Source organism: Corythoichthys intestinalis, chromosome 16, assembly GCF_030265065.1.
Source record: "Corythoichthys intestinalis isolate RoL2023-P3 chromosome 16, ASM3026506v1, whole genome shotgun sequence".
Taxonomy (NCBI): domain Eukaryota; kingdom Metazoa; phylum Chordata; class Actinopteri; order Syngnathiformes; family Syngnathidae; genus Corythoichthys; species Corythoichthys intestinalis.
This window is the reverse complement of record NC_080410.1, coordinates 44,902,683-44,917,403: the sequence shown is the minus strand read 5'-3', so window position 1 is coordinate 44,917,403 and position 14,721 is coordinate 44,902,683. Positions and strand designations below refer to the sequence as shown.

Genomic DNA, 14,721 nt, shown 5'->3' with positions numbered 1-14,721 from the left:
CCAGCCTGAACCATTGATACAAGGCAGGATGGATCCATGCTTTCATGTTGTTGACGCCAAATTCTGACCCTACCATCCGAATGTCGCAGCAGAAATCGAGACTCATCAGACCAGGCAACGTTTTTCCAATCTTCTTTTGTCCAATTTCGATGAGCTTGTTCAAACTGTAGCCTCAGTTTCCTGTTCTTAGCTGAAAGGAGTGGCACCCGGCGTGGTCTCAAAGTTCGACGTACTGTGCGTTCAGAGATGCTCTTCTGCCTACCTTGGTTGTAACGGGTGGTTATTTGATTGATTGAATTGAATTGAATTTATTGTCATTGTCATCATCATCAAAATCATTAACAGTTTCAGAGTGTGGAATTTGTTTACCCGAAGGAAAGACGAAGACAGACAGACAAGGGAGACGGAAAAGGAAATGCTTATCGGAAACCCGTCCCCCATCAGCCCGGGTCGCACAAACGGCATATTGTGTATCAGTCTAGTCATAGTTTTACGCATTTCGTTCAAAAGTCATCATTGATTGCCATGGAAATTTCACATATTGTCAATTAGAGTTCATTGTATCAGTTGATGTCCAAGTAGGTGAAGGGAGGGAGCGCCTGGGGTGCTATGGAGGCTCGCGTGTGCTGTATCCGCTTCAGGAGATTAGTCATCATCCTCCCTTGCCCGGTTTGCTCGAGCGAGTCTCTCATGATCACGCAGCTCCGCGTCGATTTTTGTGACCAGTCGTGCGGCGGTGTCACTTAGCGCTGCTTGCTTCTTCGTCACCTGTGCCAATTTGTCGCCAGTGTGACGAGCAACCTCCAGTATCTCGTAGAGTTGGTTCTTCATCTATTTGAGTCACTGTTGCCTTTCTATCAGCTCAAACCAGTCTGGCCATTCTCCTCTGACCTCTGGCCAGGCATTTCCACCCACAGAACTGCCGCTCACTGGATATTTGTTCTTTTTCGGACCATTCTCTGTAAACCCTAGAGATGGTTGTGCGTGAAAATCCCAGTAGATCAGCAGTTTCTGAAATACTCAGACCAGCCCCTCTGGCACCAACAACCATGCTACGTTCAAAGTCACTCAAATCATCTTTCTTCCCCATACTGATGCTCGGTTTGAACTGCAGGAGATTGTCTTGAACCATGTCCACATGCCTAAATGCACTGAGTTGCCGCCATGTGATTGGCTGATTAGAAATTAAGTGTTAACGAGCAGTTGGACAGGTGTACCTAATAAAGTGGCCGGTGAGCGTATATTAGAGGGACACTTCAGGTCCATGCGATAAGACTTTTGTCAGGTATTGTATAATAAAGAAGAAAATTGTAGGAGTAAGAGTAGTGTTTTTTCTTCATAAATCTACGCAAGTAAAAATAAAAAGTATGGCTTAGTAAAACTACTTTTAGAAGTACTTTAAAAAAAAAAAAAAAGTTATGTGAATGTCACGGAGTACACGTAACACATTCCTACCCACCTCTGCATGTACGTAAAGTGTGTAGCGGTTTACCCTATGTAGTAACACACTTTTTTTCTCGTAGTACCAGTACGACTTTAATCTCGTAGTCCTTTTTTTCTGCTTTATTTGGCCCTAATCCTCCGTCGTAATTTTGAGACTGGCTGTGAACGCACCACATGGACTGAAACTTGTATATATGTTGGCTTGTAATGATTTTTTTACTCCTCCTTTTGATGCAGAAACATCCGTTTTTCACCCTGCATGACTCCAAAGACACAGACGTGGCCAGTTTTGTCAAGGTCGTCCTGGACGACTGACGGGGGCGGCTTCTCCGTCACCGCTACGATGGCCTACATTTGTTTTTTTGTTTATGAAAAATCTCGAGAATACCCCCCGAACCCCAGCTACTGGAATGACAGACTCTCACGCCGACTGACGGCAACGCCGGAGCACGAGAGCGCTTCATAAAGCAACTGGAGAGGTTTGACTCAAACTGATATGAACTCTTTTTACTTTTTTTTTGTTTGTCTGTAGCCCCCCCGCACCCCTCAACACTTCTTTACAGAGCCAGCCATTTTTCTTTAAATCGATTTTCAATAATTTCCCTCTTTTACCGGAAGCTATATTTGCATCATTAGCATCTCCTCATACTGTATTCCGTCGACATTTGTGTGAATTTCGGTCGGATCGGCGCCGACGAGAAAGGATCGATCTCTCGACGACGCCCGGACTTGACTTGGCTCCTCCCCCGTTGCTATGGAAACCACCTGGAAGTATTCCAGGGACCATCTAATCAAGCTCACTGCAAATTTTGTGTGCGTGCTGTTGTTTTGTTTTAAATTTCTGAACTGCATTATGATTTATTTTGGGTTGCTTTTAAAGAAAAACTTTACATACGAGGCACTGACGAAATGTGATGATAACCAAACGCTCGCAACAATCTGCGCTTTTTTCTGGATTTTGTGGAACGCAAAATGAGAGTACGGTAATATTACATGCCATTAACGGACGTTAAGTCCATTTGAATGAGGAGGGCTGGCAGTGAAATCGGTTAACATGTTTCGGTCTAGTTTCTTTCTAGTCACACAATTTTGTTTGCACTTCCGGGAAGTTGACCCCACCCATCAAATTTATATAAAAATGATGTCAATCGTTTGTGCTGCTGTTTTTGAGATTTTAACAATTCTTTTCATAGGTCAAGCAGAGGTAAGCAGCCCCCATTTTGATTAAAAAATGGTGTCAATTGTTTGTGCTGTCTAAATTGTTGTTTGTGCTGCAACGGTTTTGTAGTTATTATGCGTTTATTATGTAGTGATGTCCCCCCATTTACTGAAAAATGGACCCGAAGTGGTAACATTCGTTTATGCTGTAAAATTTTTCGTTTGTGCTGCTATCATTTTATAGATATTGAGATATTTCGAGTATTGACGCAGCCCTTTCGTTTCCTAACTCCCGCGGCTGATGGAGCGTACCAATTCTCTCAATAACAGAGGGGTGTCTCAACATCGAGCACGACGGAATGGCACCACTTCGGGTCTATTATGCTGAAAATGGGGTGCTGCGAGTGACGTAATCCCTCGAAATTAAAATCTTACTGACTGCAAATGGCCCTGAACTCGTTTGTGCAAGTTGTCGGGACACCCTTCTGTTTTGGAGAGTTTGTATGCTCCATCATCAGCGGTAGTTAGGATACGGAAGGGCTCCGAGTGATGTCAACGCACGAAATGTATATCTCAGATATTGAGACTGACGGAGCATACCAACTCTCTCAATAACAGAGGGGTGTCCGAAGAACTAGTACAAACGAATAGCACCACTGCACGTGACGTCATTACTCGAAAATAATATCTCAAGCCCCCCATTTACCGCAAAATGGCCTCGAATTCGTTTGTGCTAGTTGTCTGGACACCCCGCTGTTATTGAGTTGGTACGCTCCGTCTGCCGTGGGACTTGGGATACGGAAGGCCTGCGAGTGACCTCAACACTCGAAATGAATGTGCTGGCATTGTTTTATAAATATTGAGATATTCATTTTGCGTGTTGATATCACTCGCATCCCTTCCGTATCCGAACTCCCCCTGCTGACAAAGCATACCAACTCTCTCAATAAAAGAGGGGTGTCCTAACAACCAGCACAAACGATTGCCACCACTGTGATGTCATCACTCGAAACGAATATCTCAAGCTCCCCATTTACTGCAAAATGGCCTCAAATTCGTTTGTGCTACGTTTGTGCTAGTTTTCGGAACACCCCTGCTATTGAGAGAGTTGGTACGCACTGTCAGCCGCGGTAGTTGGGATACGGAAGGGCTGCGAGTGTCGTCAACACTCGAAATGAATATCTCAATATCTATAAAACGATAGCCGCAAAAACAATGTTATACAGGACAAACTAGTACAAACGAACGGCACCCGTTGGGTCCATTTGTCTGTAAATGGGGGGCTGCGAGTGACGTCATCACTCGAAATTAATATTTCAAGCCCCCCATTTACTGCAAAATGGCCTCGGATTCATTTGTGCTAGTTGTCGATACACCCCTCTGTTATTGAGAGAGTTGGTACACTCCGTCACTGTGATGTCATCACTCGAAACGAATATCTCAAGCTCCCCATTTACTGCAAAATGGCCTCAAATTCGTTTGTGCTACGTTTGTGCTAGTTTTCGGAACACCCCTGCTATTGAGAGAGTTGGTATGCACTGTCAGCCGCGGTAGTTGGGATACGGAAGGGCTGCGAGTGACGTCAACAATCAAAATAAATATCTCAAAATCTATGAAGCGATAGCAGCAAAAACAAAATTTTTTACAGCACAAAGGAACGGCACTACTTCGGGTCCATTTTGCTGTAAATAGGGGGCTGAGCGTGACGTCATCACTTGAAATTAATATCTCAAGCCCCCCATTTATTGCAAAATGGCCTCAGATTCGTTTGTGTTAAGTTTGTGCTACGTTTGTGCTAGATCACACACCGTTTTTGAGAGTCTCTACGCTCCGTCAGCCGCGGGAAATGGTATATGGAAGGGCTGCGATTGACCCCAACACTTGAAATGAATATCTCAATATCTATAAAACGATAGCACAAATGTAGCACAAATGAACAATGCTAGTTCACGACCATTTTGCTGAAAATGGGGAGCTGCGAGTGACGTTATCACTTGAAATTAATATCTCCAGCCCCCCCATTTATTGCAAAATGGCCTCAAATTCGTTTGTGCTAGTTGTCGGGACACCCCTCTGTTATTGAGAGAGTTGGTACGCTGCGTCAGCTGCGGGAGATGGGATACGTAAGGGCTGCGAGTGACGTCAACACTCGAATATCGCTATCTACAAAATGATGGCAAACGAAACACAAACCAAAATGTTTACAAGCTAGCCAGCTAGCACAAATGAACAACGCCACTTAAGGTCCATTTTGCAGTAAATGGGGGGCTGAGAGTGACATCATCACTCGAAAATAATATCTCAATCCCCCCATTTACCGCAAAATGGCCTCGAATTCGTTTGTGCTACGTTTGTGCTAATTATCTGGACACCCCTCTGTTATTGAGTTGGTACGCTCCGTCAGCTGCGGGAGTTGAATACAAAAGAGCTGCGAGTGACATAATTACTCAAAATAGCACTATCTACCACACAATAGCAAACGAAACACAAATGAAAATTTTTACAAGCTAGCACAAATGAACGTCGCCACTTCAGGTCTATGTTACAGTAAATGCATCACTACAAATTAAAAGCACAAACGATTGACACCATTTTTAGTCAAAATGGGGTGCGAGTTGACCTCAGATTGACCTATGAAAATTGTAAATAGCTTAAAAAAAAAAAAAAAAACGGCAGCACAAACGATTGACATCATTTTTATATATTTGCGTCTGATGGGGGGCCAACTTCTCGGAGGTAATGAATGCTTATGACGGATGTCATTAAATGTCAATTTTGTCATCAACTCCATTTATGTCAATTCCATATCTTTTACACGCATTCATTTGCTGTGTTACCGAGCCTTGTAATATCACATGCCGTCATCGGACGTCAAATCCATTTGAACGAGGAGGGCTGGCAGTGAATCATCAGTTTCAGTGAGCCTTTCTTTCTAGTCACACACCTTTGTTTGCTTTGCCTTATTATGCCTTACACACACAGTATGTTACGGGGAATAATTTATATGTTGAAGATGTAAATACTGTTTCCTTTTTCTTTTTTTTAAGTAACACTGTCCGTAAACCTGACAGTGCGGCTGAGTGGCAGTGTTTGGTAGTAGTTTGTTTTAATGCAGTGTGACACGCACATACAGTTGACACAAACACACACTCATACATTTAGTATATTCCCGCCGGGCTAGAGGACCGGCCAATTTTGGATGTGCTGCTCAGGTTTCTGTACTCTTTCCTCGAGCGCTCAGCCCGCGTCTATGCAGAGTCACGCATTAGGGCCCTCGAGTCTCCCCCGGTCCCACCCACAAGTGTTCGCAGACTGTGACCATTTCAGTAGTGTTGCTCTGGTTTACACTGTAGTGCCACCTCCATCCAAATAATTATATTTAAAAAAAAAAAAAAAAAGTAAGTCAAGAGTATTTATGATAAGGGAAAGTTAGCAACACCACAAACAAGCTGCTGTTTATTTTTCTCCTCTAAGAAAAAAAAGATAATGGAGTCCTTCCCTTGACGTGTCAGTGACTTTCTTTTCTTTTTTTTTTTTCCTTTCATTTTTACACGGATCACCACAAGAATGGAACACTTGCTCTACCTCTTACTCCTTCACTCTTATTTGCCACCTTTTCATTTGGTGGGACTGACAAACTTGAACTGTGGAAAGACAAAAAAAAGAAATAAAGGCTTTATTGTTCAGTATGTGAATGTGTTTAATGTGGCTGTATTTCAGTGGCAATGGAAGTGGGGTGTTGAGGGTGCTAATGCACCTCCTGGTGTTGAAGAGAAAGAATTGTTTTGATAGATTTTTTTCTTTATTTTAAATAACTAAAACATTGAAACCTTTTGGGATACAAAGTATCACGATATATCATCATTTCGATATTTTGTCACATCCCTAATTGAAACAATAGCGTATTTAAAGTACGTACGACAGAATAACAAAAGCTGTCCCGATCCGATATTTGGATCGGATCGCACGCCGATATGCGCAAAAAAAATGCGCATCGGTATCGGATCGGAACACGGACAAATTCCGATCCAGACTTCCGATCCAGTTTTTTGTTTTTAAGTCCGGTCCGGGTTTTCCAGCGCACCGATTTACATAATCCATTCGAGTTTTTGCTTCGGTTTCCCTAAAATCCGGTCCGCATTTTACGTCACACCTTCAACACACTACATTTACATTACCGTCTCCCAATTTACCGAGAGACTTTATCGGTAAAAATGTCAGCTGTGTGGGATCGTTTCACCTTAAAGGACGACAAAGACGAAGAGGCAGAGTGCAACATATGCCACAATAATGTCAAGCGTAGTGGTAAAGCAGTAAGAAGTTGTAATACAACCAACCTAATCAAGCATTTAGCGAAATACCACCACAAACATTATGAGGAGTACAGTGCCTTGCAAAAGTATTCGGCCCCCTTGAATCTTGCAACCTTTCGCCACATTTCAGGCTTCAAACATAAAGATATGAAATTTAATTTTTTTGTCAAGAATCAACAACAAGTGGGACACAATCGTGAAGTGGAACAACATTTATTGGATAATTTAAACTTTTTTAACAAATAAAAAACTGAAAAGTGGGGCGTGTAATATTATTCGGCCCCTTTACTTTCAGTACAGCAAACTCACTCCAGAAGTTCAGTGAGGATCTCTGAATAATCCAATGTTGTCCTAAATGACCGATGATGATAAATAGAATCCACCTGTGTGTAATCAAGTCTCCGTATAAATGCACCTGCTCTGTGATAGTCTCAGGGTTCTGTTTAAAGTGCAGAGAGCATTATGAAAACCAAGGAACACACCAGGCAGGTCCAAGATACTGTTGTGGAGAAGTTTAAAGCCGGATTTGGATGCAAAAAGATTTCCCAAGCTTTAAACATCTCCAGGAGCACTGTGCAACCCATCATATTGAAATGGAAGGAGCATCAGACCACTGCAAATCTACCAAGACCCGGCCGTCCTTCCAAACTTTCTTCTCAAACAAGGAGAAAACTGATCAGAGATGCAGCCAAGAGGCCCATGATCACTCTGGATGAACTGCAGAGATCTACAGCTGAGGTGGGAGAGTCTGTCCATAGGACAACAATCAGTCGTACACTGCACAAATCTGGCCTTTATGGAAGAGTGGCAAGAAGAAAGCCATTTCTCAAAGATATCCATAAAAAGTCTCGTTTAAAGTTTGCCACAAGCCACCTGGGAGACACACCAAACATGTGGAAGAAGGTGCTCTGGTCAGATGAAACCAAAATTGAACTTTTTGGCCACAATGCAAAACGATATGTTTGGCGTAAAAGCAACACAGCTCATCACCCTGAACACACCATCCCCACTGTCAAACATGGTGGTGGCAGCATCATGGTTTGGGCCTGCTTTTCTTCAGCAGGGACAGGGAAGATGGTTAAAATTGACGGGAAGATGAATGCAGCCAAATACAGGAACATTCTGGAAGAAAACCTGTTGGTATCTGCACAATACCTGAGACTGGGACGGGGATTTATCTTCCAACAGGACAATGATCCAAAACATAAAGCCAAATCTACAATGGAATGGTTCAAAAATAAACGTATCCAGGTGTTAGAATGGCCAAGTCAAAGTCCAGACCTGAATCCAATCGAGAATCTGTGGAAAGAGCTGAAGTTCACAAACACTCTCCATCCAACCTCACTGAGCTCGAGCTGTTTTGCAAGGAAGAATGGGCAAGAATGTCAGTCTCTCGATGTACAAAACTGATAGAAACATACCCCAAGCGACTTGCTGCTGTAATTGGAGCAAAAGGTGGCGCTACAAAGTATTAACGCAAGGGGGCCGAATAATATTGCACGCCCCACTTTTCAGTTTTTTATTTGTTAAAAAAGTTTAAATTATCCAATAAATGTTGTTCCACTTCACGATTGTGTCCCACTTGTTGTTGATTCTTGACAAAAAATAAAAATTTTATATCTTTATGTTTGAAGCCTGAAATGTGGCGAAAGGTTGCAAGGTTCAAGGGGGCCGAATACTTTTGCAAGGCATTGTATGTTAAGAAAACCGAAGACAAAAAGAAAGGTCCTACGCAACTAACACTGGCAGAAACCTTTGCTATGCGTTACAAACCGGCACTTGACAGTCCCAAAACCCACGGAATAACAAGTCATTGCCGAAGAATTCATTCTGGATGACGAGCCATTATGTCACGTGAGTAAAGACGCACCATCCAACACTTAGAACCCCGGTACAACATGCCCAGCCATCATTACATCCTTGAGCGATTAGGCCATGGAAGATTCGAGAACGATTCACAAACATCCAAATTCCGATTATTGAAATATGTCAAGTAAAGCGGAACTAATGCACAGCGCGGTCTTCGGGACGCAATGAGAAACGGACCGCATTGCGTTCGAAAATAAACATAATGCTTGTCATAGACCCGGGTAATGCCAATGCTCAACTCACGGCTTTAGCTCAACTCATGCCGCTGGATAAAAAACACAAGAATACCTGACTGCTGCTGACAGCCGCTACAAACTACGTCAACGTCGTTTTACTGGAGATAATAGATCCTTGACTGCGTTAGCAACATTGAAGTATTAAAAACTAGATGCGTTAGTAAACAGCCGCCATCTTAAAGCAGGAGACTTCCCTAGTAGGGTGTTGTAGTGAACCTTCCAAGCGAACCTAATCTAAAATACTCGTAAATCGGCAAAATCTTGACTTTATCTTCAAAACAGTTTTAAAACTTTCACATGTTGAAAGTAGACAGAAGGGAAATTATGGAATAACGGGAGCAATTTTAACAACTTTAACAGTTGATTCGCAAAATTAAATGAATGTAGTTTAAAGCTGCTGATACAGAATGGGGACTTGAGTATTTCATTTACTGTTTTAAAATGTTAACTTGATACTGAAATAGTTGTTTATTTAAACCTGAGAGGCTTTTTATACAATTATTGTAACTAATGCACGAAACATTAAAATCATCTAATAGCTTTGGTTTGTGGGATTTTCCACTGACAGTTTACAATATTATTTGCACGTTTTACTGACTGACTATGCCATTTCTGTTTGTTATTTATAATGTTTTGTGTTTGTCACCGAATAAACAGGTCAGTTTCTTGTTACCAACCATTGTGTGTTATTCAAACTCACCTAATTCAGCTGGCTAGTTGTTATCAAGAGTACTAAAACCCTTTTCAACATGAGTCTGACAACTAAGTAAGGAGGCTAAATAACTTTAAACTTTAACACATGCTCAGATAGGCTGGTATCGGTATCGGCCGGTATCGGATCGGAAGTGCAAAACAATATCGGTATCGGATCAGAAGTGCAAAAACCTGGATCGGGACATCCCTAAACAAAATAGTCTTAAATAGCATTATTATGTGAATTAGAATCGTACTTTAAGACAACTCGACTATATACCGTCCAATACAGATTCTTGACTCTTGACAAGGTGATGATGCTGAACCTTTGGATTGCTGCTGTTCCAGTGAGATTTACAAAGGACTGCCTGAAGAAAACACCAAAATTCCCTAAGTCCTTGATGATATGGGGCTGCTTGTCAGGCAAAGGCACTGGGGCGATGGCTGTGGTTAAATCTTCAATAAATGCACAACTTTACATTGAAATTTAAGACAGCTTTCTTATCCCTTCAATCGAAAATATGTCATTTTTCAAGATAGCAATGTATCATGCCACAGAGCTAAAACTGTCAAAGCATTCCTTGGCGAAAGACTCATCCAGTTAATGCCATGGCCTGCAAATAGCCCAGATCTCAACCCGATTGAAAACCTGTGGTGGAAATAGAAAAAAATGGTCCACAGAAAGGCTCCGACCTGCAAGGATGATCTGGCAACTGCAATCCAAGAGAGTTGGCACCAAATTGATGAAGAATACTCATCAAGTCCATGCCTCAGAGACTGCAAGCTGTCAGTCATAAAAGCCAGAGGTGGTGCTGCTAAATACTAGAGATGCGTTTTGATTGTTATTTCTTTGTTTGTTTCTCATATTTTTTTCTCAGAATGGAGTGATTCCAGATATTTTTCCCTGCACTTGCTCTATAAAAGTAACATTTACTGACCACCACAATGTTTGTCATTCATTTCTTTTAATGTTTCTGAATGCTAAAGAGTTGCACTTTTGGGTAAGACTTTATAATAACTATCCGTTTTACTAATTAATAGATCATTAGTAAACTGTTGATAAATGATTTATTGTTGATTTGTGAAGTATTTGTTAACAGTTTGTTAAGCATTTACAGGGTGTTCCAATATGGCTGACCCCATTCTAAATGCCCATGCTAGTTGATGGATCTTAATCAAACTATATACACTTTATGTTGAAGGTCATAAGTTTTATTGGTTAAATATACAAAGAAAAGTACAAATATTTATTGGTTCTATGGCAGATTTTCATAAATGTGCAACATGACCCCTGCCCTCAAAATGCCTTATCAAAATGCCTTTTCTTTTGAAGTGAATGGCATTTCTTAACCTGAAAAGATAGAAATGCCAAACGTTAGACACAAAAGCTTGAAACGTTTCTACACAAACTGTTTCAGGTTAAGAACACCCTGTAAATGCTTAACAAACTGTTAACAAATACTTTACAAATCAACAATAAATCATTTATAAGCAGTTTACTAATGATCTATTAACTAGTAAACAGATAGTTATTATAAAGTGTTACCCACTTTTGAACTAATTCATTATTTTTTCAAGCGTTTTATCTGAGTTTATTCTACATGATAAAATGTCTGAATACTGGTGATTCTATGCTTTTTACTAAGGGTTGTAGTCCAGTGCAGTTTATCTTTGAAAAATGCTGTTTTTGTGCCAAATTTGGTGGATGGCAGTTTATAGTGCTAAAATTACGGTAATCCCAGTTCTTCAGTAGAAAGTACGGTTTTTTTCACATGCAATTTTCCACTCAATAAGTAGTATTTACTACATTTATGAAAGCACATGAAGGCAGCGTTTTAGTATCACTATCATAGTGATATCTCTTGTGGATGAAAAAAAAAAATCTATTATGTCCTAATTATATTTCCACTCTTCATTGACGATTCAAGTGCATGTCTGGGTAAAAAAAAAAAAAGTGACAATGATGTGTCCTTTTAAAGTCACTCAAATGACTTTGTATTCCCAATGACACCAGTCAGCACCAAAAATGCAACACAGCTATCATTATCTTGATTAAAATGATGTAAGCCTTTGGCTTTGAAAATGACTGGAAACATTTGGGATGATTTAAAGTGCACCAAAACGTCTAAATCTTGTTGTTTAGATGTTTTAATGTGGAAAACGTTCATTTCCGAGCCTGTTTAATCATCAACCTGGCTATTCTAGGTAGAGTAACTACAACTGGAAATGTCTTTCCGCCCGCTCTCATATTGGAAAGCATGAGAAAATGTACCCAATTTTAAAGCATAAAACGTTGCATTTATATTCCACCGTATTTACGTATTTCTTTCCCCGTTTCAGGCCGTTACATAAGTGAACGCGCATTTTCTCAGCTAGTCGTGATTCCTCACAAAGGCTGCCGAGAATTCCGTCGCACGACTCTTTTCTTTCAGGGCTCCTCTTTTGAACAACGGCGACAACAAAAAAGCCTCTCAGAGCGGAGCACTTCGCCGATGCCTTCACGCCGTGTTGAGGAAACTCAATGGCGAGCGCACACTTTAGGCCAAAAGCAAAGACGACACTTTGGGAAAGGAGGCCGCGGATGAGGCCTTACGTAAGCTAGTTAGCCACATGATGTCACGGACCGAGGAAATAATAGACTGAGAGCAAATGACGTCTTGAGTGGACCAGTGGATGAAATTGCAGCAGGGGGTTGCAAAGTTTTTGGGGTCAAAGGAGGCATTTTTCTACGTAATGTCTTCTCATAATTGTCAAAGTGCATATGACACAAAAAAGCATGTTTTTTTTCATATTACACGCGTTATTTAATGCTCCTGAATGAAATGGACTGCTTGGATGTGTGTGGAAGCGATTGATATATTTTAGAGCTGAAACGAATACTCGAGTAACTCGAGTTTAAAAACTGATCCGGTGTTCTGCCAAAATATCCTACATCGGCGAAACGTCCTACATTAGTCGAATTCCACACCTAAAGTACTACCGTACGCTCTAAACTTGTTTTGTTTAGATGCATACAGGAATAAGGTGCTAAATGCCTGCAGAAAATACTTAAATGTAGTTATATCAAATAAGGACGGTTTAAACACGCTACGTGACTAATGTGGTCAACTGCTTCAAAGCTAACACAAAAAAACACAATGGTTAAAAGTATGAGAGGGTAATACATGCAAAAAGTATCTTTGAGGCTGTGAAAAGGTTCTAAATAACTGAATAAAAACAAAAATAGTGAGTAATCGCCGCCTCTAACCGATGTGCGCATGCGTGTGAATGCATGCGCAAGCGCCCTGAGCATTGTGTAGGACGTTTCGCCGCGTAGTAAAGAATGGCCGAACACAATGACAACAACAACTCCAGTGGCCTAAAATACCGTTCGGGACTTTTAAGAAGTCGGCAATTTTGACCATTATGCAGTAATTTAGCCCTGTCGTACTGAAGAAATGCATTTTTAATATTTCATATTCCTTTTAGCACAAGACTGTTATTTATCATGACCATACAATTTATATAGCAATCGGGAAAAATACAGTACTTAGATACAAAGGATATCCTGTTAAAATATTGGAGTAGAGAAAGAAAAACAATGATGACATTTTGCAGTCTGCTCTAGTCATCAACCTTGTGTTTGTTGTCTCTGTCGCCTTTTTCTCTTTTTGAATCTTCCTCTTCCTCCAAATATGACTCAAACATAAATGGCTGTATATCACATACCGTCATTTTCGGACTATAAGCCGCTACATTTTTTCCTTCATTTTGAATCCTGCGGCTTATAGTCCAGTGCAGCTTATTTGTTGATTTATTTGAGTTAATTGGTAACACTTTCTTTGACACCGGTGTCATAAGACTGCCATAAGACAGTCATAATTGTGACATGCCACTCTCATGGGCATTAATGACATTATGAATTACGTCACCAACTCCATTTTTGTCCATTTTTGTCCAGTTTGGATCTTTACATCCATTCAAAACACATCATTTGCCAGATGACACATAATAACATCTGTCGTAAGCATTCATTAATGCTCATGGCAGTGTCATGTCATGATTATGATGGTCTTATGACAGTATTATGGCGCCACTGTGTTACTAATTACCATAACTGGCAAGTGATGAAACAACTGGAACAGTAACTGAAGAAATAATAAAGAACAGCAGTTTGTTATTTATATCTGTAGTACTGCAATGCATGTTAGGAGGCATGTTGGACGACAACAGTGTTGACAGCAGGTGGCAGCAGAGGTTGACTGTCTCCCCCAAGGGAGCGGTGATGGCCAAATGAAGCTTCTTGAAGCAATGAAGCTTTGCAGCCAATTGGTTCAAAGCTTCATGGTGTTTGATTTGATCTTATGACAGTCTTATGATGCTTTCAAATATAGCGTTACTGGTTAATATATTTTGGTGTAAATATCCCATAATACAGTGAGGACAGCTGTGGTTTATAGTCCAGTGTGGCTTATCTATGAACAAATGCCATTTTTGTGTCAAATTTGGTGGGTCGCGGCTTATTGTCAAGTGCGTCTTATAGTCCGAAAATTACAGTACTTCCTCTGGATGGACAATATCGTTAAAAAAAATCACCACTTGAATCAGAATGGCTGAAAAACGCTTCCTCCTCCATTGTGCTCAATTCTAAATACGCTGAAATCGCTCAATGTCTGACGTCATCACCAAGAATGGAGGCGCCAGAGCGCTATAATGACAAAGGGCGCTAAATGGCAGATTTAAACACGCATTTCTCGTCATCTGTGCTTTGCCAAATTGTTGTACGTTGAATCGTCTTCAAATATGATTTTAATTCCAATTATAATGCATTCAAGATTATTTTTTTCATGTCATATATGAACTTTAAATGTAACTTATGTACCGTAATTTTCGGACTATAAGCCGCTACTTTTTCCCTACATTTTGATACCTGTTGCTTATAGTCCAGTGCGGCTTATTTGTTGATTTTTTTTTTTTAGGTAACACTTTATTTGACAGCGGTTTCATAAGACTGTCATAATATCGTCAAA

General features: G+C 40.7%; 1 protein-coding gene across 1 annotated transcript in view; it reads left to right on the top strand.

The window, feature by feature from the left end:
• map2k6 (mitogen-activated protein kinase kinase 6) overlaps window positions 1-6,290 on the top strand; it is a 45,401-nt gene extending 39,111 nt beyond the window's left edge. The window contains exon 12 of the mRNA XM_057816960.1: window positions 1,681-6,290. Within this exon, the coding sequence (XP_057672943.1) occupies window positions 1,681-1,758 (78 nt within the window). The 3' untranslated portion in view covers window positions 1,759-6,290. The remainder of the gene's footprint in view (window positions 1-1,680) is intronic.
• The last annotated feature ends 8,431 nt before the right edge of the window (window positions 6,291-14,721 follow it).